The 26,411-nt window shown below is 43.6% G+C and overlaps 1 protein-coding gene across 7 annotated transcripts in view; it reads right to left on the bottom strand.

The window, feature by feature from the left end:
- RAD51B (RAD51 paralog B) overlaps positions 1–26,411 on the bottom strand; it is a 409,322-nt gene that overhangs the window by 22,284 nt on the left and 360,627 nt on the right. The window contains exon 11 of one of the 7 annotated variants that reach the window (XM_087746504.1): positions 529–701. The exons of the other annotated variants lie outside the window; for them this stretch is intronic. Within the exon in view, the coding sequence (XP_087602630.1) occupies positions 604–701 (98 nt within the window). The 3' untranslated portion in view covers positions 529–603. Of the gene's footprint in view, positions 1–528; positions 702–26,411 lie in introns of those variants that run through there. 7 annotated transcript variants of the gene reach the window in all.

The raw sequence follows: 26,411 nt of genomic DNA on the forward strand, positions 1-26,411 counted from the left end.
TAAATGAGGTGCTGCAAAGTTCTCATTTTGTTATGAACAGCCAGATGAAACCAGATGCATAATAATAATATCTTTCACAAGCAGCCTAAGCACAGGATGCGCAATGAAGAAGACTGTATTTCAGCCCAGAGGTGGCTGCATGTGAGCCACAGGGAAGTAATCCGTTTATAAACAAACTTCTCAAGCAGTTTGGGACAAAAACACTATACAGAATAAGTTTAATTCACTCTACTTATGTGACTTATGTGACAAACTCCCATTTCATGTTTTAACAATCACACTGTGATCCCAAATGTCTTCACTCTGTGGTGGAACAGCAGTCCGCTACATTCAAAAAAGCCAGCAGAATAAAAAAACTTGTGATGGAAATCGTTCCCGTGCGTGCAGCCTGCTCATGCTCAGGAACTGTTCACGCTCCATTTCTCTCGATCTGGTTAACAAGTGGCGACCAGTAATTTGATGGCATTAATATGGTTTTGAATCCTGGGCGTACTTTACCCATTAGTAGCATGTCCTAGGCACTGTGTTCTGTTGCATGACGGTCGCCTTGCATTCGGGCTCCCGGCTGCCTTCACTTTGATGCTCTCCTGACTCTGGAACATCTCACCTCATCAGCAGAAACAACCAACCTATCAACAGCTTCAAATTCTGGGACAATTTGGTGGTTTGCTCTCCCCTTTTGTTGAACCCTGTAAAAAGGACTAAAAGGAATGTGTTACCTAGTAGTTAAATAATGAGATCAGAAGCCCTGGACCATCTTTGGCCGGGGCAATATTACTGAAACTAGATGTCAGATGAGGTCTAAATTAGGCATTTGCTGACTGCGTGAGGTAGCTTCACCCAAAATCTAATGCCAGTGTGTTACACAGTGGCCGCACGGCCTCCTGTGCCTTTGTTTCTTCATCTGTAACACGCAGACAGAAGCACTCAGCCATCCAGTGGGGTGTATTCAGAGTTCACTGGCACTTCTGAAGACTTTGGAGATTCTTGGATGAACAGTGCAGTTCAACAGAAACCAGCTGATACTGTCTCTTCCTTTTTTAGTGACATCCCTCTGCTGTTGGTATTGTGCTCTCACATTCCTAAATTAAGCTTGCTTGAGGGATTTGATTTCACTTGGGCTTAAAATCTTTGTTTCCTTCCTCAGAGAGGATGCTGGAATACACCTTTAAGCACAGCAAATCTCGCATGTCCAGAAACTTTGCACTCAAGGCCCCTGCAAACTGCTTCCATCTGACCTTCCTCATCTTTCTTAATATACTCAAACAAGGAAGGCGGGAACAGTTTAATGCATGCATGTTCTGCACACCCTTCAGGCCCGTGCATTTTGAAGGCCAGACAGAGCGTTCTCTGCCACAGCAAATGATTTTGCATAGATGAGAAGTTTTGTCTTATAGAAAAAAACTGCAACTAGATGCCCATGTGATTGCAGTTTTACACGAAAAAACAGAACTTCTGAGCTCTTGATAGTGAGGTACAGTCCCAAGCTTGGATACAGATTTCTGCTCCAGGAACTAAGCTCTATGTCTACGTGCCTCCTAGAGGCCTTGTGAATACATCGTCTTTGTTTCCTCATCTGTAAAACTGGGATTATAATACTCTCCTATAATAGAGGGGTTTAGAAAAGTTCATTTCTAGAAGTTTTTACAAATGTTAAATATCGTTTGTTTTAATCTTGTTCCATTACAAAGAAGCCCTGCAATTCTTCCATCCTCTGCTGTTAAAAAAGAGCTCTTCTCTTGCAGTCTTTATATTACTTAATTAAATTGTACAAGGTAGTTTCATGAGCTAACCTCCCTTATGGCTTTTTGCAGTTACAGAGTGGAGGAAGACGGGTGTTTAGACAGCAAGTAACAATTTTGTGAGGAAAAGTGAGGGAATTGCTGACAAAAGGTTTCCATATATAGCTCTCCCCGTCTGTGCTCTCGGAGCAGCTCTGTCTGTGATAGCTCCTCTTTCACATTGTGTCTAGGACAGAACAACTCACATTCAAAAAGTATCATCAGGCATGAAAAGCACTCCCACACGTGTTAGGTGCTCAAGCACATTCCCTGTGGCTCTTGAATTTCCCCCTCTGCAGCAATGATTCAACTTGGTGATGGCATTGTGAATGGATCAGGGGAAGAAAGACAATATCAATATCAAGAACAGCAGGTAATGCAAATGATGACATTAATGAGCATTTACATTAAGATGGCATGTGTCAGGTCTGGTCGGTTTTCCATAAGGATCTCTGTGCTAGAGCATCTCCTGTGCAGGGCAGAGACCTTGAGGCAGGAGGATGGGGATATTCCTTGGAGAGTGGGGGCTCATGATGAGGGCAACGTACATCAGACAGTGCTCTGTATCCAGGAGAGCTGTGGGCAGCTGGGGCGCCCCACTGGCTGCTGTAGCCAGAACTGGGGTCTGAGCTTGGCTGGAGGCATGGGCTTGTCACACCAGCTCTGTCCTTCATCTGTCCCCTTGAAAGTCATGCTTGGCCTACACCTTATAGCTGCTCAGAGAGACAGCAGTTCCCTTCAACACACATGCTCACACGTAGCTAATGGAACTGGGATTATTGCAGCGATTCAGAAAAGAAGGAAAATATATATTGCCAGGCTGGATAAAATGTTAAGGCACTGTCGGCTTGATGGGGCAGAGCTCCTGCCAGATGAAGCATTTGCACCTGGAAATCCACAGGGCAGAAGATTGGTGCTGGAGCATTTGTGTTGCCAACAGCAGGGCAGCAGCTTGCCTGCACGTACTCAGACTCCCAGGAGGCCAGGGCTCAGGGCTCCTCAAGGAGGTCAGTTTTTATATAGTAAAGCAAACAGTTTAGCTAATCAAGGATTTTTTTTTTCTTTTCTTTTCTGAGGCTCTTGGCACCCAGCCCCGTTACTTGCAATCTTTAATTTGTCCTGTGGCTTCCTTTTCCCTGCTGCCTTCTCACTCACTCCAATTTTCCCACACACTTATTTCCTAACTCTACTTCTTATGGAGGTCTTCATTTATTTCGGACCCAAATTTATCTCAATCCTACACAAAGCTGCTGTTACCTCACCATTTATTCCTGTAAGTGACTGTCATCAGAAATTCATGAGCTTGAAAAGTTTATGAAGAAGAAAAGAGCCATTTTTTGCATTGTAGAAAATAGTTGATGATAACTCAGGTACTTATAAAGTAACTTTATTCATATGAGCTTATAGAAATTGATTGTGGATCCACTTGGATCTTCTTTTTGGTTATACAGCTGCCTGAGTCTCAAAACTGGGGTTTCAATTGCATTTTTTTTAAGGATCTGTGTATGTCCATGGTAGGGGTGGACTGCAAGCTACACACACTACTCACAAGCTGGCCATGAAAAAGACTGTTATCATACAGCTTCCACTATAAGGGAGGAGATTCTGATGAAACAAAGTCACATTTTGGCAGATTATCCCTCTCATTTCCATGCTGCTAAGAAAAAAATGGAAGAGATAAAGGTGTTTTTTCTGATTAGCACAGCTACACAGTCCATAGCACTTACTCTGTGTAATTTGTGTAGAGAAACCGATAAAGGCCACATGTAAATAAATATCTCAACTAAAACCATAGCAACATCCCAGTAAAAATATACAGCTATCTAGTCCTCACTTGTCAACATAGCAAAGGCTGGCTTGCTCAAAGGCTGATAACAAGAGGCATAGGAACACAGGTGGGAATTGATCCACCTGATCACCAGGTTCTGCCTCATGAAATCACCTTTAAATGGTCTTTTCTGAAAAGCTGCACTGAACCCAAAGTGTTCCTTCAGTCCTCACGCACTCTAGGAGCTGCAAAGCATCACCATCCTGTAACAAACGCACAGCCTCCACTGCACGTGTAGATCCACCTGATCTCATCTCATTCAAGGTATAAACACTTCCTCTCCTTCCCTGTGGTTATTTCCAAACCCGTTCCTACAGAACTCCTCTGCCTCTGAATGCAGCCCAAGTTGGCAGGGCAGCACTTTCCAAGCTGTGAAGCAAGCTGCGAACAGCTAACAAAGCCTGACACACATTCCACATATTTTCACTATAACTGTTCCTCATAGCCACTTACATGCAGGCACAGAAGGGTTTTAATGAATTGCAGTGAGAGGGGCTAAAAGCACGGGGAGGCACGGAGCTAGCAGGCAGCGGACGGCCCGTGTGCGGGCTGTGCGGATCACAGCCCAGGTCCAGCTTTGGCGGCCCCCACAAAGAAGTCCCCCAGATTGAACAGAGCCACAGGTTAGGAAGCCGATCCTGCCAAGATGTGCACTGCACACGCTCTGTGAGGCAGTCGGGCCAATACTTCTCATTAATTTCAGAATCCATCACTGAAGAAAACACAGCTCTTTATAAGGTGGGACACGTTTTAAAAGAACAGTTGGTGCAGATTCAACTGGTATAAAGCTGCATAGCTCTATTACATACCAAGGAGTGTTGCTGATTTATACCAGCTGAGAAGTTGGCTAATATTCTTTTGGAGCCACCACCTCTCCCATTCGTAATTGCCAGTAGAAACGCTGGGAAATGCAAGAAGAAATGAAAAATGGAGCACATTTATGGAAAAAGCTTCGATGCAAAACAAATGTCTGCTCACTGCACAAAAGCTGAAATAATACAGCCGTTATTGGAACTGTGCTACAATAAAACAAGTTGGATGAGTCAACCAGCAGTGCATCTAATCTCCACTGGCTGCCTTTCCGGTCCCCAAGCTCCCCATCTATTTTTATCTCTTCTTTTATTAATATACTTTTTGGTTTACAAGCAATAAATCTACAGATCTTGGGTCCCCTGTGTGCACTCTTGCCGGCAGGCCACTCAGCATTTAGGATGTTACCCAGACCGTTTCGGCTATTAGACCACAGAACATGGAGGCTAGGATTCAGGTTCAAGAAACACCGCGTCCCAGAAAGCACGGCAGAGGCTACTAATAGCATGGGGCATGGCAAAGTTTTCTGCGCTGAAGGCAAGCAGGCATAACACAGGAGCAGTGTGGTACACCCTTCAGGTGGCCAGAGAGTTAGCATGGAAGTTAGCAGCAATTTGCTCCTGGCGCGCAGCATTGCCTGGTGAAGTAGGGCAAGGGCTGCAGTTGCACGACAGCGGGATAACTGAGGGAGCCCAGCCGTGCCATTGCTGTTTGTGGGAGTACAGCAAAACATGTTCGACCGATAGATGTGCATCAGTGCAGATGCCTAAGGAGCTTTGGGATGGGCTTGCTTCCAAACTTGCAGGAACACACAGTTTTGGGCCAGTGCTCTATCCAAGCTCCATGACACAGCATAGGGCACATACAGAGAGAAAACTGTGTGATGTGCTCAATGGTCATGCAATGACTAGTGGAAGAGCTAACACTAAAAAGGTACTGGCAGTCAGAGTCAGTGCCATTCCCTTTTTTCCATGGCTGGGGAGATTTTTAGTTAAGCTAAATGCACCTGGTCCACCTTAGGACCTTATATGTTACCCATTACAGAGTGTAATATTTGGAAATTGAGAAAAAGACAATCCTGATTTCAGAATCACTGGGCAGGTGATGGGAACTGCTTTCATGATGCGAGGTTTCACTGTTGTTTGTTGGCTGAGTGTGGTAGCACTCTCTTGAGAAAAATGTGGGTGAAATTTTGGAATCACAATACTCCTGCTTCATTTTTCTCTGGTAACCAAACTAAGATCCTAGCAATAGAGCCATTATTTTTCTAATTTTTCTCTGTTCTCTTTAATGGTTTCATTACAAGCACATACAACTAGTCACCTCGAGCTCATACATGCTGGGAAACATCTGTTAATTGAATATTACCATAGCCAGAGCGTTATAAAGGATAGAAACTACTGGGATATGATGCTAGCACACAGCCTTCCCTTTCATTCCAAGAGTACGTGCTTCAGGGAGCAAGGGAGAAGAGTATATGAATTTAATTTCAGACATTCACTTTTTAGGTGCCCCCAAGGGACATACCCATTTCCTATATAAGGTTTGGTCTGTTTGCAATTAAGCTCTCTTCTTTGCATATTTCCGGATAGATTAAAAATAGCAAAATCAGCTTATTCTTGGACTTCTGGAGATAAACAAAGCCGTTGCTTGCAGGGGTTTTAAAGCACTGATCAGGCTTATAGATCTTGAAGGCAGACTCTGCCTGTGATTTTTTTATGCTGGATAAACAAGAATTTCCAAAGATAAGAGAAAAGGTAGGAGCATATTTCTAGAACTGGAGACCTTTTGCAACCTTCATTTTTTAATAATATTAAATGCTGATAGAAAGTTAAGTTGAATACTCTTTATACAGAAAGCTCAAGACCAGTTCAAAGCTCTCCCACCACTCTCACGACCAATGGATTAATTCCAGAGCTGAGAGGCTTGCTGAGCTCCATTACAGTTCTCCTCTTACTCTTCTTCTGTTGGGATTACCATCATCAATCCATTTAATCCAAAATGTAAAGCTGGTTTTTGTGATGCAGCCATCCATTCTCAAGGTCCTTGACAGAAACAACTCATTTATAATGGTGCCTAAATTGCTATCAGATGGGAATGATTCCCACACATCCCTAACAGCCTGAGGTTGGACAGAGGATAGTGATCTGCACCTGATCATTTCTTCCCTGCTGTTCAGGTCTCCACTCATTTGCAAAAATTACCTGGAACAGAGGCCATTTTCCAAAGGCGTACCTGACCACTATGTTGTGAATTTAAGTCTCCCAACAATGTTTTTGCTGTTTTCATTTATCTTTTACAGACTCCTTAGAAGTCAGTGGACCCTGATGGATCCATGGACAACAGGATGAAAGTCACTGATACAGTGGTTTTAATGTTAGTTATTCACACTCTCTTATGCTGAAAACAGAACTAGGATTTAACCAAATATAACCAAAATTATTTGTTAGCTTTCAAAAGTCCAGAAAACTCTTAGGACTACATTCAGCCCAGTAGCGGAAATAACTCCCACTGGCTCCCTAGGAATTATGCTAATTTCTTCTGGATTTTAATTTTACTCGTAGGCTGGATTAAAGACTCGGATCAGCATTGAACTCTTACTCTTGAAAATTCAGTCATGGCATACATGCACCTCATAAGTATAATTTCTAATTCTGGTTGTGTTTCAGATTCCTCACCTGAAAATCAAATAATCTGATTATCTGATTACTTCCCTACAACTGAATCTTGATGTACTTTTAGTGCTTCTTACATTGAGAACAGACATGGGCAAAAATTAGTGAGAAGGGCTGTGATTCCACAACAGTATAATCTAAGCTAAACTGTGGCTGCATCAGATCTGCCTCCTATAGCCCCTGATCACAATCTCCCATCTCCTTCCTTGTACCTGCACTGGTGCTCAGCTGGCCTTGCAATAAATTGGTCCAGGGGATGGTGAAAACTAATTTTTTTGTAGTGTTAATTTTCAGCCAGTTTAGCTCCCTGAACTATGCTATTCCAGGGTCAGCTACGCGCTATTGCTTGTGTAGAGGAAACACAGGAGCATGGTTGGGCAATAGCAGCCCTGATTTAGGTTGGCTGGAATGGATGTGGAGCTGTACTCCTTACTACAACTACCTGTGGACAATGTTTTTTAAAAACATATGGGGATGACTTACAAAAAGCTGCTTTCAGCTTCAGTTCTTTAAAGATTCGATTTCCAAAGCAGAACTTCCAGACCAGTAGTCAGTACAAGTCATGGTGAAATACATGGGTTATTTTTAGAGCCTCAGGTAAGGGGTGGACTGATGAAAGATTTGACAGTCTGGCAGAGTAAATTGCATGGAGATTCTGGCAGATTTTTAGGACTAGAAACAAGGACTAGGCACCAGTAGATTCAGGAGAAACTGCGGACTGGGTACCACCTTGATAGAGCACAAGGACTGGAATAACAAGTATACTGGAAGTTGGGACTAGGCTACATTAATAGCAGAGCTGAGAACCCCAGACTGTAAGAGCGAGACTAGCTGGGTCTGAGATGAACTGGTGGAATTACACCATGGATGCTGCATAGAGCCTGTCCACACAATGCCTGGCTCTTACGTACCAGCTAGGCCCTCACTTTCAGAGTGCTGCATTGCCCCAACAAAAATGTAGAATGAAACTGATGATTCAGGAGGGAGACAAGATTACACCACCACAATATCCATGCAAACAAGTGGACACATTTACGGTTGAGTAGTACGTCCCTTGGAAAATTTACAGGGCCGCTGTAGTAGAGGGGAGGAAAAATATACAGCTAAGCAAGATACAAATGAAGTGGCCTACACCACCAGGCTGCGCTTTGATCCTCTGCTGTGCAAAACAGTATGATTGCATGGGAAAGACTGGTGGCCCATTCCATACCTCCTATGACAGCAGGAGGATTCTTCCCTACCACACTTGATTCCTACGGCTGTACAAAGAGCAGCACTCAATGCCATAATCCTTACGGACACAAGCAGCCTTAAAGAAGTCAACAGGACTGTTCAGGTGGGCTGTTTACAAGAGCTCATGTTGAAAAACCATCCCCTTATTTTGGTAGAGAGAAGCACAGTAAGAAGTCCTATTGTTATAGCAATATAGACACTACTCCTGAGGACCTAATAAGGGCTCTGCTGTGTGACAAGAGTCACAAACAGACCTTACAAAATAATAAGGGCTTTTGTAAAAGCAGGACAAAATGTGTTAAGGTTTTTTAAAATATTCTTTGAAATGAAAGTGCTCTTGATCCTTTTTGGCTCTCAGCAATGTTAAGGACATGGGGATCTTTCTGCGACCATGGCCTCTAAAGAGTCAACTCTCTGAGCTCCAAAATGTGCTCCTGCACATTTCCAGGACATTTGTTGAAAAAAAAAATCCCAAACAACAGAATAACCTCCTGTCTATCAAGCAAGATTTCACAACAATTACAGTACCAGGCACAGAGAACTCTGCCTGCCTGGCCCACAGCCACACCACGGGCGGCAAACTTTCTAGCTCTCACAGACTTATTAGGTTCAGGTCAGGTATGTGACTGGGAGAACTCCAGGGAGGGTGGAGGGTGAAGCAGGCAGCGGTGCTGATGATGCAACCAGGGATCATCTTGAAAATGTTTCTGAAGTTGTTTCTTCAGAAATAAGTTTTGGACATGAAAGGAAAGTGATCTTATTTCTAAGAGTACAGAAGGGGAAAACTTTCTGGTAGAAAAAAGAAAGTGGGAAGGACTCTTTATTTAGGCAGTAGAGAAGCAACTGATTCATTCATCATAAATTTTATGACGATACTTTAGAGTGTCTAACAGTGGAGTGGGACAGGTGACAAGAAGGCAAAAACACTTCCAGTTGCTATGATCAGCTCTCAAGACAATCTTTCTTTCTAGTAAGAAACTAGAGCTGCAAGGGAAATAATTTTGAAATTTCAGCACAGCTTCCTGCACACAAAAAGACAGCACAGGAATGTCTTCAATCAATGTCTGCAGATGCAACCAGAGGAATGAAAAAGACTCATTGCTGGGTTTTGTATTAGATACTGCAGACCTTTAGTAGCATACCTCTAGGGCTATGCAGTGCTGCTTTGTGCCATTCTGTACTGTGAGGAGTGGCTGAAGTTTAACACCTTTCCTCCAAAGCCATAAAATTACAAGCAGCCACAAGCAATATGAGTTCTGTCCCATCCCAACACTGCATCTGGCTCCTCAGAAAGGCTGCTGCCAAGTTAAAGTAATGCAATGCCAAAGTACTCTCATATTCTCCATTTCTTGACATCTTCAAATCACAGCTTTGTGGGAATTCCTTTGGTCAAGTATAAAGCATTATGCTTAAGGCAGAGTGACCAGAGAAGAGCCTGTGGTCAGTGTTACACAGGTCACCCTTGGTTCTGTAGTGGGTCTTTTGGATAATACGACTCTACAATCAGTAGATGCAAAAAATGTCCAAGTGAAGAAGCTACTATCTGGATAGTGCTCATCAGCTTTCAGCTCCAGCTCTTAGCTGCCTGTGCCTCAGCTCTGTTTGCTATGTGACATGTAGCTCTAATGACTGGTGGAAGCACCAACAGAAGCAACATGGCAGAGCTGTGATGGTGAGAGATGAATGTGAACTTCAGGCATGTCTCATTCCACCTCTGGGTCTTTCAGATATGTCAGTGTAAGTGTGTAGGATCTCCTATTAAGGTTTGCATTGAACATCAGAAAAAACTTTTCACTGGGAGACTAGTACAGTACTGGAATGGGCTACCCAGAGAGGCTGTCCAATCTCCATCCTTGGATGTTTTCATGACTTGGCTAGACAAAGTCACAGCTGACCTGCTAAGGGCTGGCAACAGTTCTGCTTTGAGCAGGATGTTGGACTAGAGACCTCCAGAGGTCCTTTCTAACCAGCGTTTCCATGATGTGTCTCTGAATTGAGCTGACAAGCCATGTTTTGGAAGGACTCTGTAGGGTGAGAGGCCATGGCTGGTAACCTCTACCAAGCCTGGAATGGTTGGAATGGTTTATGTGGAGCAAACTAAGTGTCTGAGTGGAGGCCCCCCACACCTACGTGTAACGCCTCCTTTTGAATGGAGACTGAATGGCAGAGACATTGTGAAATACTGCTTATGAGGTAGCAGTACCTATGGAACGGTGATGCTGCTCAATTCCCTTATGCAACGAAGGCTTCAGCAAAGAAAAGGTGTTAGTCTCCTGCAGTGCTCTTGTGACACTCTTTTGTAGCAGTGGTGAGAGCAATACTGCTAGCGTATGTTATCGGCATGCTGAGGCATTGCTCAGAGAGGGCAGGCTTACGGTTGAGTTACAGGCTGGCATATACCTTAACTTTTTGTTTCCTGGTTTTAAGAAGATTATATTTAGCTGCTTCCCACATTAAAGGGACCAGAAGAGACTGCATTCTTGCCACCATATAGAGAGACAGATCCCAGACTGGACTGGCTGCAGGAACATGCTGGAGTCATGCAAAAGCTGATAGTTCAGTGAGGACACTTCTATTCAGGCTGACAGACATAGTAGAAATATGCACAGAACAGACAAAATCCTTTCCACAGAAACACCCGTTGCACAGTTCTGCCACACTTCATTCATCCATAGCTCTTTGCTGGTTCATTCTTGGCGCGCCTGTTTCTCCCCCCCATTCAGAGCCAGCTTGCACACTGCTGCAACACCCTCATCTCTGCCATTCCTTTAATCCCTCTCATAACCCCAATACATTCCCCTCTTTCAGCACAAAGATGTCAAGCAGAGATGATGGGACCTGAGAAGCCGATGTACTAGTTAGACATAGGGAGAGCCAGGAGAGTGCTGGCCCCAGCAAGACGAGATGTGAACATGTCTCTGAACAAATCATGTTCTCTAAAAGCTGCCGGGAGTTTGGCTCAACTCACAGTGAACAAATGGAGCTCAGTCTAATGACCACAGCATATCACTTGGAGCTACCAATGTGCTACAGAAAATCTTTTCCTTGAACAGAGCCCTAACCACAGTGTACGTCAGTGTGATATGTACTGATATGGACTTCCAAATGACTACAAATAACATTTCAGATATTATTTTCTCTCGTTTATTAGCTTGAATAAATATCGAGCAGCTGAGAATGCCTTGGTGAGAGTCTGAATCTTAACATGAGACCTTACATAGGCACAGAAAAATATTTAAAGAACGAGATAATTTTGGAAAATGCTGTGATGTTTTTTCGGGGGCTCTTTCTCAGGAACTTTTTGCTGACACAACCCTAGTACCAGGACTACCAATGCTTCCTGGGACCGCCATGAAGCATGAAACAACTTCATCATGCTCTAAGCTGGCAAGGATGTTTGAGAGTATTTAGGGCAGTAGATCGTGTGCTCTGCTATACACAATCATTATATTTATCTCCAACACAACATATATTTGATAGCCATAAATAGATTCATCTCCATTTTCTCCATAGAGAAGCCTAAATATACTTAATGGAGCCCTAAACAATGAAACTATGATGGCAGTTAAATCATAACCACACAAAACAGCAGGATGTATTCTCAAAAGGATTCTACATGTCAACTCAATAGAGAGTAAAAACTTCTCACACCCAAATAAAGATCTTTATCTACTTCCTAATAATGACGTAAGGATAAACTCTGTCCAGTCTTGCATATATGTGTGTAAGAAACCTCTCAATACAACTCCTATGCAAGTGACTAGCTTCAACTACAGTCTTACGTGCTCCTGTTCTGCTTCCTCCACAATTGTCCATTCCATATTAATGCCAGGCTGCCAAATCACATTAATTCCATAGTTGTATCCCTGTCATAAGCCATTAGTTCCACACTCTTACTACACATAATACATACATTCCACATTCTTCTCCTTAATATGCAAATCTTTCCAACCATGGTCTCCTTTGTTTCGGTGCCTCTCAACCCACCAGCATATGCAGGAGGGCTCACAAACTGATCCTCTGGGATATACTCAAACACAACCAATATGTTCTTTGTGATTCGTATGTGACGATAGGAGAGATTTTGAGGTTCCCTCTCAAGCCTCAAATTGCTTAAGTATTGCCCAGATTCCTGACCCCTTTCATCTGCACCAGGTGGTTTACACTGGTCATTATGAATTTCCTTTCAAGGCTGCTAAACAAGAACTGACTTTGTTTACAGTAAAAACTTTTACACTGGCCCAAAGCAGTATTCTGAGACAACACAGAGTCTTAGGTGAACAATCACATCACTACCACCATCTCCTGCTGTCAGAATCTCGTCAGAACCTTACTGGACTCATGGCTATGCCTTACATTCAATCAACAGCAACAGTTAGAAGTACTTGTTTTAGGAGGAGCATCTCCTTCTTTTCACATAAGCTGTCAGTCCCAACGGTTCCTGCCTTCCTTTCCTCCAAATCGTTTCCGTTCAAAATCAGCAGCTGGAACCTACTTCACAGTCATCTGGACATTTTATTTGGTCCAAAATGTAGCACAATAGACAAAGTGACATCGTGCCCCAACAAAATTCAGGATGTTTCACTTGCTCCAGCAAATTCTCTTATGCCATGAGGTTGTGGTACTCAAAATCTATACTCCAATTCATTGACACAACTATAGTCAATAGACACTTGGAGCTGGCAAAGCCCATGGTAAAACTCTTGAGTTCTGGACACTACTGACAGTACACCTTCAGCCCTGGGGTGTGAAGCCAGATTTTGCCATTTGGTTGGCATAATGTACAACACAATTCTTCCTGCAATTCCTCCTGTTCTCCCAATTGCAATGGCTGGCACCATCTCTCCTTGAGGAGGGAGACGGCTGAAGAACAGCTGAGGACTTGGTCTTACCAGCCAGATTTATCACTATTCTTAATTTGCACACATGCTATGGTGACGTGTGCATTACATATGCTTAGACTGCATGGCTGAATGCTCATGTTATATCAAGCTGCGGATGATTTTACAGCTGGCTCTGCTCCTTGAGCAGTGGAAGCAGCTCTTGTGCATTTCTGAAAGGCAGACTACAGCCGAGCGGCTGGAGCTGTAATTCTCCAGCCTGATCTCTCCCCTGTCCCAACTACCGTGCCTCCCCCGTGCCCCGACATTCTTTGCTGCTTTGTTTATGCTGTAGAAAACATCTGTGAGGGTATACGGCCAAGGTGAAAGATTTTGCCAAACAGTTATTTTTCATAGCTCAGCTTAAAGGGAAAATATGAAGACTGCCCCTCCTCCTCAGAGAAGGGGAAGGGTGGGGTTGAGAAATGAGATCCGACTGCAGCGGGGCCAAGTAGCAGACTGGCTGTCCCACTAGCCCCTTTAAAGGAAAAGGGAATTGTTTTTTCAGTAGAATGAACCATGTTGCAGAAGAGGAAAGGTTTAACTGAGAGAAACTGGATCAATTTTTAGAGGAGCCATTTAGATAATTGTATCAGGAAAATCTTCCAGATGTTGGGATGTGTTAGGCTGAGCATAATATTTCAAGAGAATGCGTAAATCACGCTGCAGAGATCGTTTAAAACCAGGCTGACATAACAATAAAAATCTGCAATAGAGAACACCCCCACACTACTAGAAGATGGACTCAATTACACTGCAGGTCTTTTTCAATTTTTTCAACTTCTATGACTCCTTATAGAATTGGGGCCCTGTAAGGGGAAAGAGGAAAAAGTTGGCTTATTACCTATGTTGATTAACAGATCGACTTTCTCAAGCATTGAAGTACTTTATAGGCCTACAAAGTATAGGCCGTAGGTAGGGAACTGCAGATTTCCCTGACAAGCCATAGTTTATTACTGACGTTCTGCAGTGGAGCAGAGAAGCCAATGGCAGCACACGCCACTCGCAGCTGCCTTTCTCAGCTCTGGAAGAAAGGGAAGGAGAGATGAAAATTCCTGCTGGGAAGTGAAGGACTTGGAGTTTGACAAGGAGATTCCAGATTTGCTTTAAGGACCTGCAAACAGGCAGGCACCATTTCGTTCCTCCCTGAACTGCAGCCACTCCTAGGTGAAACAGCAAAACCATTTACAAAACACAGGGAAGCTTAGGATAGGAGGTGAGGAATGGTGTGTTATTGTTTAACAGGAAATCGGAACAAAAAAGTCAGGAATAACTCAGAAGCACTGTGCTGCAAAGATAAATGGAAAGGTCTGCCTGGAACTGAAGTCCAGCTCAGTCCCCAGTCACACTCAGGGCATTCCCCTCTCTTGCCATGAAGCCGGTCACTGCTCACATACAAGGAAGCTCAGCTACTGCCAGATACACCCCATTGCGATGTAGCAGCTACATAATCCCCAGGTTAGAGACAAACAAAGCTATCTTAAACCTCAGAGCTGAAAGAAGACACAGGCTGAGTACTCAGGATCCATCTATGATTTGTCACGAGCAGTTGCACAGCTGACCGACGAGAAAGGGCACTGCTGGCAGGGGGCATGCAGCCATGCAAGCACCCACTGCCTGTTCCACCCTCCTTTGCCTCTGTCTGCCCTTCGCCCAGATCTAGATAGGCTCCAAATTAATTTTACAACCTGGAATGCTGCTAACAATCAAATAGTCAAAGAAAAGCTCATCTTGAGGGAAGGCAAAAATCAGCTCCCTTCTCTGTCTCACAGCTGTCCCCTCCTCCTCACCATGTGTTCCCAAAACCTGGGGCTGTTCCAAGCACTAAATGCACTGGAAAGCATATCCTTGGGCCAGCTGTGATCTGATCATGGCATGTTGGCTGCGGGTGAATCAGAAACCAACCGATAGGCCTAGGAACAATGTGGCCCCTTGTCAGGCTTTGAGAATGGCCATCGCCTTCAGCCCCCCCGCCCCATCCCCAGGCAGCCTTCAGCAGAGCGGGATGCCAGGAGGGCTTCTGTAACATGGCCTGTGTGATCCTTTCCCGCCACCCCCGTGCTGAACTACAGCTATTTTCTGTTTTGAATGACACGCTCCTTGTGTTGTGAGAGATTCGGGGCGGGGGGGGGGGGGAGGGCTGCTGCATCCTCTTTGGAAGTGGACGCACAGCAAGCCACAGGCTGATCCTAATATTTATGTGCAAGCTGCTACAGGGCAGCCCTGGCGGCAGCACCTGGGACCACAGTTCCTCTGCAATCCCAAGGGCTGGAAACCTCCTGGGAAACTGCTTCTGATCAGCCCCGCAGAGCAGTCCGTGCATTGCACAGATCTGTCCCAGGACCCAGATTTTATCTGGCCTCACAACTTTGCTGATGTTTTGTAGGCTTTGTATGTTTATGACATTAAGTAAGCATTATGGAAATTAAGCAATGGCACAAAGCCAGAGTCCTCCGATTTTTCCAACCCATCTCACAGCTAGCTAGGCTGTTGCAATTCTCAGGAGCAGATGCTGCAGGAAGGGGGTTAGTGGTAGGACAGGGCTTGGTCTTCTCCCAGGCAATATTCCGAGGGGGAACAGAGTGCTGTCCGGAGGGAGAAGAGGTCATGGCCAACACAGATTTGAGGCAGTTTACAAAAGACTGCAGAGAAATTTAATCCTGGTGCATTAACCAAGTCTCAAAACAAATAGTTCTTTGCATTTGTATTAAAGTAGCATGCCAAAGCCCCAGTCAGGATTACCCACGGTGCTTGGTGGTACAGCCCCATCTTCAGGGTAAATATGTTCTGCCAATCAATTCCCACTGCAATTTTGATTAGACACAACATTTTCCTTGCTTCCTGCCCTAAACAGCTGCCATGCTGTACCACAGCTGCATTTCAATAGTGGATAAAGGATCCAAATACATTGGTTCTAGCAAATTTCAGTGTAAATATGGATCTTAAATTGGGATCCTTCCAATTAAAAAAATTCTGCACTGGTGCGAGGCACTACTAATTGTTGATAAACCAAAACTACAGATTTGTTCTGTGCCTTTTGCTAGTCCAAATTGCTTTATAAGCTAGGAATATCACATACCCTATATAGGAACTACTTTATCATTACCAAAACAGTCACTTGCCTGGTGGGCAACTCTTAGGAGGACACCAGCACCAGGTCACAAAAGAAATAGAGCAGAAAGTTAATTTTCCTGAAAATTAGTATTGCTTTGGATAGCTGTAATAAGTTTCTAATCACGTCCAAACTGACTCTGCAGCTGTGGCTCAAATGTGTATATCCTTTTCCACTCTACTGACTTTTGCTGTGGAACTTGCTATTTTGAGCTGAAACATCCCTGAAGCTGGCCCTGATACTCCAGTGTACTCCAGTTGCACCAGAAGTGAAATTTGCATGGCTAGATCAGACTGTAAAACTTGAGACCTAAATAATGAAAATGCACAGTGAGATGTGTGCAGAGATTAAATCTTTTATGAAATATGTAAGTCAGCAAGAACCATATATTGGGCTACCACAACAATGAATACAGGGTACAGCAATTGAGTATAAAGCTGGCAAAAATTTAACATGAGTAAGTTTTACTAAAACTTAATCTCCATTCTACAAAGAGAACTATCAAGATTTTCTTGATGCATTGAACTCAATAAATTTGCTTTAAATAGTTGTATGTGTGTGACAGAGAGAGAGAGAGAATTAGGCTGGAATGCTATAAGGATGTAAGCCAAGCTCTCAGCATCTGGAAAGCAGAAAGCAGAACTATATTTAGTGCACAATGACTTGCAATAATTGGGGGGGGGGGGGAGGGGGGAAGAAAAGAACAAAAAAGAGCAAGAAAAAAGAACACAACTTAAGTTGCCAGTGTTAGGCAATTAAATGAATTATAAAGAAAAAAGAACAATCAGGCTGGGAGAAGGACAAATGAAACCCTGGGGTATGTGTTATTATAAGAGCTTCTACAAGCAGAAATGCTGTATAGAGTTAGCAGACATATTTATAAACATGCTACAGATAATGCATACTTCAGTATAAATACCACCTCAAAGAATTTCTGGCACAGAACAGTTAGGGCATTGACCTCTGCTGTACATTAATTTCCTTTATGTGGCTGAAATGGCCTAAATTTGTTCCTTAGTTAGGCATGGGAAACTTTTTCCATAAGGTAACTGCATCTGCAAGGGTACTCCATGCTGTAACTGTACTTGGTTAAGAACGTGTTACAAACTCTTTGTAAAGCATGCATAGGTAACCACGCGTCCTCCTACACCTACTTGTAAACAGCACAAGCAGCAAGTAAGAGGCTACCTTTTATAGATGCGGTACATTCAAAATGAAAATGGTGTAACACTTCCTAAATTCCTTACTGCCGTTATAAAAACAATGTGTTGAACAATCAAGTTCCCCTTCCATCGCTTACACAGTTTTTGTTCTGCCCTTCACTTGATTTAAACATTTCATCAGCTCTTCAGTGTCACTCTTGTTTCCAGGCAATGTCTCAGACCTGAGATGCCAGGATCCCAGGGCCTCCATCTTCAGCACTTTAAAGGACATCTCGAATAACAAATGAAACCTGTTTTCATTACAGCTGAGGCGCCGATCTCAGGCACACTGATGCTGTTCAAAGGATAACTAAGATTAAAGTAAACAGTATTACTGACAAAACAGTAGAAAGATGGTCATATCCATAAATGACAAAGTATTTTCTGGTGTTCAAATTAATCTAGCTTTCAGCTTCTAGGCAGCAGTATGCTGCCAAGAGATTTAAAAAAGTGAGCAGAAACTGTTATCTCTCACAGGGACCAAGTCTCTAAACTTAGTGAAAGACAGCGGAGATCCGGGGCCTGTGAGTCGGGAGGAGAAGCCAGGCCCTGCCTGCAGTGCCAGATGAAGAGCAGCCTGTCGCCTTCGAAGCACAGAGCGGCAGCCATTTTGAGAAGCAGCAGGGAGTGCTTCTAAGATTTGGCTGCTTTAGCCATTAGTCTTTACTTTGCTTGTATTTACAAGTAACAGATAAAAAAAAAGACATCTTCCTGAAACAGGCAGTTTGGGAGGAAGTAAAAAACCAGGAGCCATTTTCCATCTGGCTTCAAGATCAGCTAACGCTTGTAGGGACCTGTATATCCTCGTATTTGTAAACTTCAAGTTGTGGCTCTCTTTAAGTTAGTGTTCTCATGTGCCTCTTGTACAGGCAAAGGCTGCTTTTGAGATGCCCTCTTGCTGGCTCTCTATGTATTAGACATCTGTATTACTCGTATGTCCTACAGGGCTGTCCCTAAGGGTGAAAGGAGAGATCTTGTTCCTTGTTGTATTAAATACGTAGTTTCTAGGCTAGACTCTGCCAAGTAATGTACCAGCATTTGCGATATACATGAACATGAACTGGAGCAAGACCAAACCTACCCACAGAAGCTGCAGAGCTGTAACTGAGGTACCTATTTTGCACTGTGCTCACATGCTTCTCACCACTAATACAATAAACGTGCATGATATAAAACAATGCAGATTTTTTCAATGCAGAACAAGGAGTGACAGAAGCATTGTATCTCTTTTTAGAGCCATACCTATCCAGCAACAGAAAGGACGGGGAGTAGGTACCTTTGCTACCTCAGGAGCAGAGGGGAAACAAGGCAACATAAAGGATTCACAGAACCAGGAGACAAGGAGGCGAAATAAAATGAAGCAGATATTGAGATAACAGCTGCAGAAACTTAACAAACAATGACAGAAACTGTAGCAATGCCTATGATGCAGTGTGCAAGGGCAATGGTAGAAACAGTCATGTGAATCATTGTATCAGTGCTTAAGTTGATCTAAGGACTGGGGAAAGAAGGACACTTAACTGCAAAGTACAGAGACTGGAGCAGAGCTCTGCAGGAGATCTGCCTTGTCCCGCTAGGTGAGATTACAGTGCCTAAGACGAAAGACAAGAAGACGCTGCTGCTGTCATTAAAGGTGACATGGAGCTTTTTCTTCCTCACACTCCCCTCAGGCAGAGCACTCACACATGTCGTGTTTTCAAGGTGAAACACACCAGTTTGAGGTATTATAAATGAAAGCTGCTGAAGAAAACTGCTATTACGGCCAAGTAGATTTTGATACGTGTTTTACATTCTTTGGGCTCTGAGGTCCCGTTTGAATCAGAACTGCTGTCTGCAAATGCCCCGCTGAAGTCAGCAGAAGATGAGGATTTACTGTAATCACTACAGCACTGGGCAGTGAGCTAGGCTCGTTCCTGAACTGTTTCCTAAGAGATGTTAACAGCCTCAGCTGGGTGCTCTTTGTAGTTCTGGCAGAGGTCAGCTCTGTCTCTAAGCACAAATCAGAAAAGTAAATCTAGTCTAAACAATTCTCTGTACTGTTCCAGAAGCAATTAAAGGCACTTTGCTTTGTGTATTTCCCCCAGGTGTGAGCAGACACTTCCCACAGACAGTATGCACAGCAAGAGCTCAGAAAGCATAAACTCTTTGCAGAGGAAAAGGCAAAAAAACTGTTGCTTTGGGCATGTAAGACTGAACTGGCCAAAACACTGCAGGATCAGCTTCTCCAGGCACTGGCTCCAACATGTACTTAGAGAAAAATGGAGGTAAAACATTTCCAGCTCAACTCATCTAACTCCATCAGGCTCTTTATTAGCAAGGTGATGCCAACAGATGAGACATCCACTTTTAGATTCAGTATTATTTAGCTAGGAATAAAAATGCAAGGTACTCCATCAACATGTCATCTAAATTCATGACAGAGATACTGGCATGCAGGAAGCTAAAAGCATCCCTCACCCATGGTACCTTTGTAAACCAGCAACAACGTGAAAAGGATAGAAAGAAGTGAGTGCAAAGTAAACTCTCAGACATTTAAAAACAATTATCTCAGGTAAAGAGCATTTGGTTAGTTCCTTGTTCACGATTCTCCAAAAATGGAATAATAAATGCAATTACTTCCAAGTATTCCTATAATATTAGGTATACTCCCTAAACCTAAAAAATCCCACTGGTTTTGCGGAGAGCCAGCTCCAGCAATCCTGGAAATTCAACATGTTGTCCATGAATCTCGAGTGTATCAGCAACTTTGCACTAGCACTCATGATAGAAGGGATGAAACATGAGTAGCTTGGGGAGTCAAGATTTTTCACATTCACTCTTTTATATGCCTTTTTTTTTTGGATCAAAATTGACACATTCCTGCATGGTGCACCTCCCCACCCTTGGTGCAGCACAACTACCTACACAGCTGTGGCATGAGCTGAATAAAGGAAACAAATTGATTTAGGGACAGTCTGATTAGACAAAATCCAACCAAAACCCTAGTGTTCCCTGCTGTGGCTCACATTGCGATCACACAGATATGTGGTCACAGCTTACACAGCAACAGGCACAGGCAGAGGAGTAGGTAGGACAGCGGTAACCTTCTGCTGATGAAAATGTATCCTGAAATCTTGGTCTTAGTCTGTGGCTACAAACTTTAATCCCTGGTTTTATGAATGTGGCACCTTCTAGCGGCAAAATATTCTCAGAAACAAACTCCCAAAGCATCTATTTATAGTATTGATAGTGACTGGCAGAAAAGCAGGACTGGAGAACCCTTGCTTCAGCATAGCTGAGACCTTCTGCACACTAGGAAGCAGAGCCACTATTGTTACAGGATGCCAACAGCACGTGCTGGCACCAGATACGATTTTGCTGCAGCCTCGCAGATTTCTGCGTCTGGTTTCTGAGTACTGCCGAACACTGCTTGTCCCAATCTGCCCTTGAATAGAAACCCTTTTCACCAGTGGCTCATCCACACCCATTGCTACTCTCCACCAGCAGCAGCCAGCAATTTTCCTAATATGGAGAAGGTGCGGATGCATAAAAAAGAACAGTATTTTCACCTTTGCAGAGGTAAGACATTTTTTCACTGTGCTATGACTCTGCTGGTCACTACCAGCCCCCAAAAGTCCTATTTCATGGAGGGGAAGATCACAACTAGCAACAGAAAGAAGAAACACATTTACATACGTTGTTGCACCCATCTGGAATGCTTCTAAAAAGCAAAGCAAAACTTTCTTCCTCAATCTGTGTCCCCCATGTAAACAGCAGATAACCCCCACCTCCATCGTCAGGCGGGTTTATTATTTACCATTAGATTACCTTTATTTAGCATGGGAAACTGAGTGCACACACTTGACTCTATGCAAACAATCTGCTCTGGGCAGTCTGGAACCTGGAAGAAAGGTGTCACCCTGAGTGCTATAAAAGGTATTTCTGGCACATGAATCCAGACAGTGATCAGATTCTCTAAAACATAATCCATGCTACAGCCCAAATTCCTTCCTGTGGATTATACCAGTGAAGAAGGGGGTCGCAAGAATTCTACGATAGCATAACATCAGCTTCTGGATCTTGGTGGAACTATCGTGAGTTCTGTGATAACAGAAATGATTCAAATGTTTTTAACACGTAAAAATTGTTTCTCCACTCTCTCTGACAGTGGCTTGGAGGAGAAGTTAGGGCACAGGGAGAGAAGCTAGTTGCAGATATTTGGCCCTGAGGTGCAAAGCTGTCATCCGTAACAGGACTACCCCAAAGAATTAATCCAGCAGAAGATGAAGTACACCCAGATTTATTTCAAATTGTTTTCTTATACACATCTACAGGGGAGGGAATGGGCAGCTGGTTGTTCTCATCAATGAAACCCTAACCAGGAGAAATTCTCTACTGGGTAGCTGACTGCTCTAAGGCTATTTTATACTTTCGCATGGCTTAATAGACCAGAGAATCAGAATTGTTGGGGTTTATTCACCTAACAAATATTAAGTATTCTGGTTTCATTAATAGTATCCTTTTGAAGCTATGAAGAGTCATTTAATGAGTGAGATTCCACTTATGTATTCACTTCTGTCCAAGATCCCAGCTGAAATGAAAGTCAAAAGGATCATACCAGCCTTCAGCTGCTGTCATCAAATCATTACAGGACATTGTATAATTAAGCCCTATTTGCAGTTTCATTTTAAAACACATCCTGGCCTGGCTGCTCTTGACTAAACTTGAGACGATTTGGCAACATTGTGTGGGATTACACACTGAAATTAGCCAAACGTGTGCAGGCCAGGCTGGAGGTGCTTTGCTTGTGAGATTCAGGACCAAATGCGCAGGCAGGAGCTACGGCTTTGTTGTGGAACGGCAGGAACAGAGCTGCGAGGAGGAAGTTTGCAGAGTACCTGGGAGTGCTGTGGCTGCCTAGAGCTGGCACTCCCAGTCTTTCACTTTCCTGCCCACCAGACACGTCTAAATATCTTGAGAAAAACAAGAAGCAAAACAATAGGTGACTGTAGTGTGAATAATAAAAGCCTGGCTTCCCTCTTGGAACCTGACTGCTGCTCTTAAACTGCCCCAGCTGCGCTCTCACGGTCCAGGATGTCAGCACAACTGCTCCAGTGAATTAATGCCTTGTGTTCACTCTGGGGCCGTCTACGGCACCCTTTTATAGGCTGTATTGTAAGACTGGGGTGGGTTTCTGGGTCAGAAGGTCAGCACTACCTCTCTGCTCCAGAAAGCTGGGTTCTGTACGATGCTTTTCCAGCAACAGTAAAAAAATAAGGTTGAAAATAATACTGCATATGGGATGTACTGAGTTGCCAGCAGCATAGTGCTTTGTTCCTATCGGGAACAGGTAGAGCAGACATTAGAAATACTCACTGACAGATCCTGAGGGATCTCTGGTAGGGCAAAAGTTTTCTAAATATATAATAGACTGTGTGACTGTACAAGCTGACTCAAAGGCAAGGGCCAAATTAGTCCTGGATGAAACTCCATGGATTTCAGGCAGCTCCCTACAATGAATTTGTCCCTAAAACAGAGTGCAGATATTCTTTCAATACCAGGAGCCCTCATGTGTCCAAATCATTCCAAGCCAATATCGGACTTCACTTACTGTGTGTTTTGAGTCCTTAGCATTACTGAGAGAAGATGAAAAAAGATACCATACAACCATCTTATGTAGTTCTTTTTTGTAACTGCAGTCAGTTCTTCACAGGCTGGTGTGCTGTCCCGCTGCCAAGTACAACAGCACAGTCTTTCCCTCCCTCCTCTTGATCCCAGTGACAGAAGAGCAAATCATAAGCCAGGTCTGCTCCAGACCATGTCTCAGTGGGTACCAGCCATCTGAAATGGCATGTCCTGCCCCTGTGTCAGAGCAGTCTGCATTCCCATGGTTTCTACTCATCTTGGTTTTGGAATGGAAGAGTGAAATCACCAGGGCTGTCACTCCAGTGCTTTTCATCAGGTTCAAATCTATTTAAAAATAGGCACAGAAGGGAAAAGAAAATCTATACTCCTCACTGATTTATCTATTAATACTGGAGAGCAGTTGTATCACTGATGTTTTGGAGAAGGATCAGACACCTTCATAATCAAACAGCACCATCCAACATATGGGAGTAGATGAAGGCTGCCTTTTGCCTCTCACATTCACTCTGAATCCTTCTAAATCATCCCTGCCAACACGATACGATCCTTGAGGATCATTAACATTCGTCAGAAGAGCAAACCTCTCACTTATGCAATAGGTTAGGTTGCACCAAACAGCAGGTATGAAAAGTTCCCTGGGGGAAGACACCTGCAGAGTCTGTTCCTTGACCTTCAGCTCTGTCACTCCTCCAGATGGCTGCTGTTTGACTCAGCACGGCACGAGCAGTACACACTCAGAGTATGTTTCAGGAACAAAACATTACCTCTTCTGAAAAAGAGCAGCCTTATAGATTCATGTGTCAAGTGATGCTTCCTTCCAATTTTGATCAAATGAAAAGCATTCCTGTCTAAAATAAGAAACAATTGAATATGTTCCCCCACTCACTCTCTTTGTGAATATGCACACCTCAGAGAGCAAACCTTCTAAACAGAGATTGTTGGTAGAAGCGTTATTCTGTAAGAGCCCCTCAAAACACTAAAAACACATTAAAAATATTCTATTAAGGAGCTGAGGTCCCCTCAGCACAGCCTGAAGCACTCTGTAACTCACATGTCACTGGTACAGATAAAACTCTACTTCTTCCGACTGCAGTAGGTAATCTAATTAAATTTATTTGAGCTAAATGTAAATGGACTCAATGTAAAATTTCTACCAACACTCTTACACTGAATTTCTCTCTGATTTCGTAAGCAAACATAGACGGGACTTCCCAAGGAAACACACAGATGGACTTCTCTATAAGCATGTAGAGATGTGGGGATTTAGATGTTCTTGAAAGACAAGTAAAAAGGATGAAGCAGACGAGGAAGCTCTAGTATTTATCAGGCCAAATGTTTACATGCTACAGAAGGAAGAAGTATGCTATTGATCCCAGTATAGTAGCTCTCCTCACATCCTTCAAGGCTCATCTGCTCAGCGTATCAGGCACTCCTCTTATCCTGGGAGATATAGTGGCTGACTTGCCAACAAAGTGGAGAAAGGCCACTTGAAATCTTTTTCTTCCTCAGGGCGGTATGGTCATACTCTCAAGAAAAACGAATCTTCACACAGTACATCTCCCCAATACCATGCACATATTAGCAAGCATGCACTTTACACTGGAAAGAAGGGAAGGATCTTGCCACTTTAAATAGTCCAGCGATTTTTTTTCTTCTGCGGTCAGCTGGGGCTCTTTGTTGGGATTGCACTGAGGTGCCCTTCCATTACATGTACATGTTGGGAACTTTTGATTCATTTGCTCTTCTTCCAATCCACAGTTCAACTTCTACCGGTTTATAAAAGATCTGCACTCAGTGTTTGGAGAAAAGGCAAGAGAGAGCCTGGCTATGCCCATGCTATGCAATGACTGACTTATGTGGGAACTCACAGGACTGAAGGATTGGGCCCAAAGATTCGGTAGCCAAAGAAGTCAGGTGCCAGAAAGTTTGGAAGCTGAGATACATAGTTAGAAGAGCATCTGCCACTGTGACAGGTAAATTCTGAAAGCAAAGAGGGAGGTTCTGGTTTGGAAGGAAGCAGATGACACTACACGATCAGTACGGCAGCAGCACAGGTACAGCTGGATTTCATCAGGATGGCACCTTCCTATGAATGGCAACAAGAAGCTGTCTGTAGACACAACCGAATCAGAAAGGGAAGCAAAACCCATGTGACATTCAACCTGCCTGTCAGAAAATAGGACCTGCACACTTCCTTTGGGACACAGTAGTGTAGAGTCCTCACTAGCAGTAAAAAGAGAACTTCTGCATGAAGTGATCACCCTCTTGATCTTCCTGGTTGCTCTGGCTCTGCATTCATTGCTGAACTCCCTACTCTTGAGTTAAGGCCCAGAAGTATTTTGGGAGTGAGCAAATCTATCTAATTTCTCCCAAATGTCCCATCTCAAAGTAATGGCATAATACCTGGCTCATTCTTTCAGCTCCACCAAACAAGGACTGCCAGAAAAACAGCTTACTTTAGTCATTCCTAACAAAATATAGTTAGCTCTTTAACACACAGCCTTCTTGTTACTTAGTCTAACTGCTTCTTTTTTGGTGCAGATCTTTGTAGATTCCCTTGGTTTATGCCAGCTGCAGTCCTCCCCCAGAGAGCAACTTGCTTCTTATGAGAAACAAATAATTTTACATTTGGAGCATTTTACAGCTGGAGCATTTCCTGAGTCCTTCCAGTTCTGACTTAACCTTTTTTCCTGGCAGCCTGCACAAAAGGACACAGGCATCCACCTGCAAGGCAAGGTACTGGTCTTAGCTTTGTCTCTCAAAAACCTGACTTTCTGTAATCAATTCCAGTGAATGAGAAACCTAGAAGACTAAGATAACTATCTCAGTATGCTAAGATGGTCAAAGTTGCCATGTAAATACACTGATAATGGACTTAAAAAACCAAACAACAGTAAATGGGAGAGTTCTTGCCTCCCTGCCAGAAGCGTGTGTCCCTCTGCCAGAGCACTGCTATGCAAACAGCTAGGTGGGCACTAGGTATATGCAAGGGCTTTGAAGCAGGAGGCTGAGAGGAAGCAGGCAGTGGCATGTAAAGATGGGAAAAGAGGGAGGAAATGGTCTGGAAAATCCTTAAAAAAGAATCTGGTGCACAAAGGAAAAGATTTCTCTAGTGTCAATCCCTTTTGGAGCTCTTGCTTATTCATCTGTGGTGAACTGACCAAGACCAATTGGATGGCCACACTCTGCCCAAGGACTATCTCTGTGGGGTGAGATAGAGTGAAGAGGCTGGGGCAAGGAAAGGAAGCAGGAATCTCTTCAAAAT

The sequence above is a fragment of the Nipponia nippon genome, unplaced genomic scaffold, assembly GCF_047370975.1.
Source record: "Nipponia nippon isolate SJK-2023a ecotype South Korea unplaced genomic scaffold, ASM4737097v1 scaffold_10, whole genome shotgun sequence".
In the NCBI taxonomy this organism is placed as follows: domain Eukaryota; kingdom Metazoa; phylum Chordata; class Aves; order Pelecaniformes; family Threskiornithidae; genus Nipponia; species Nipponia nippon.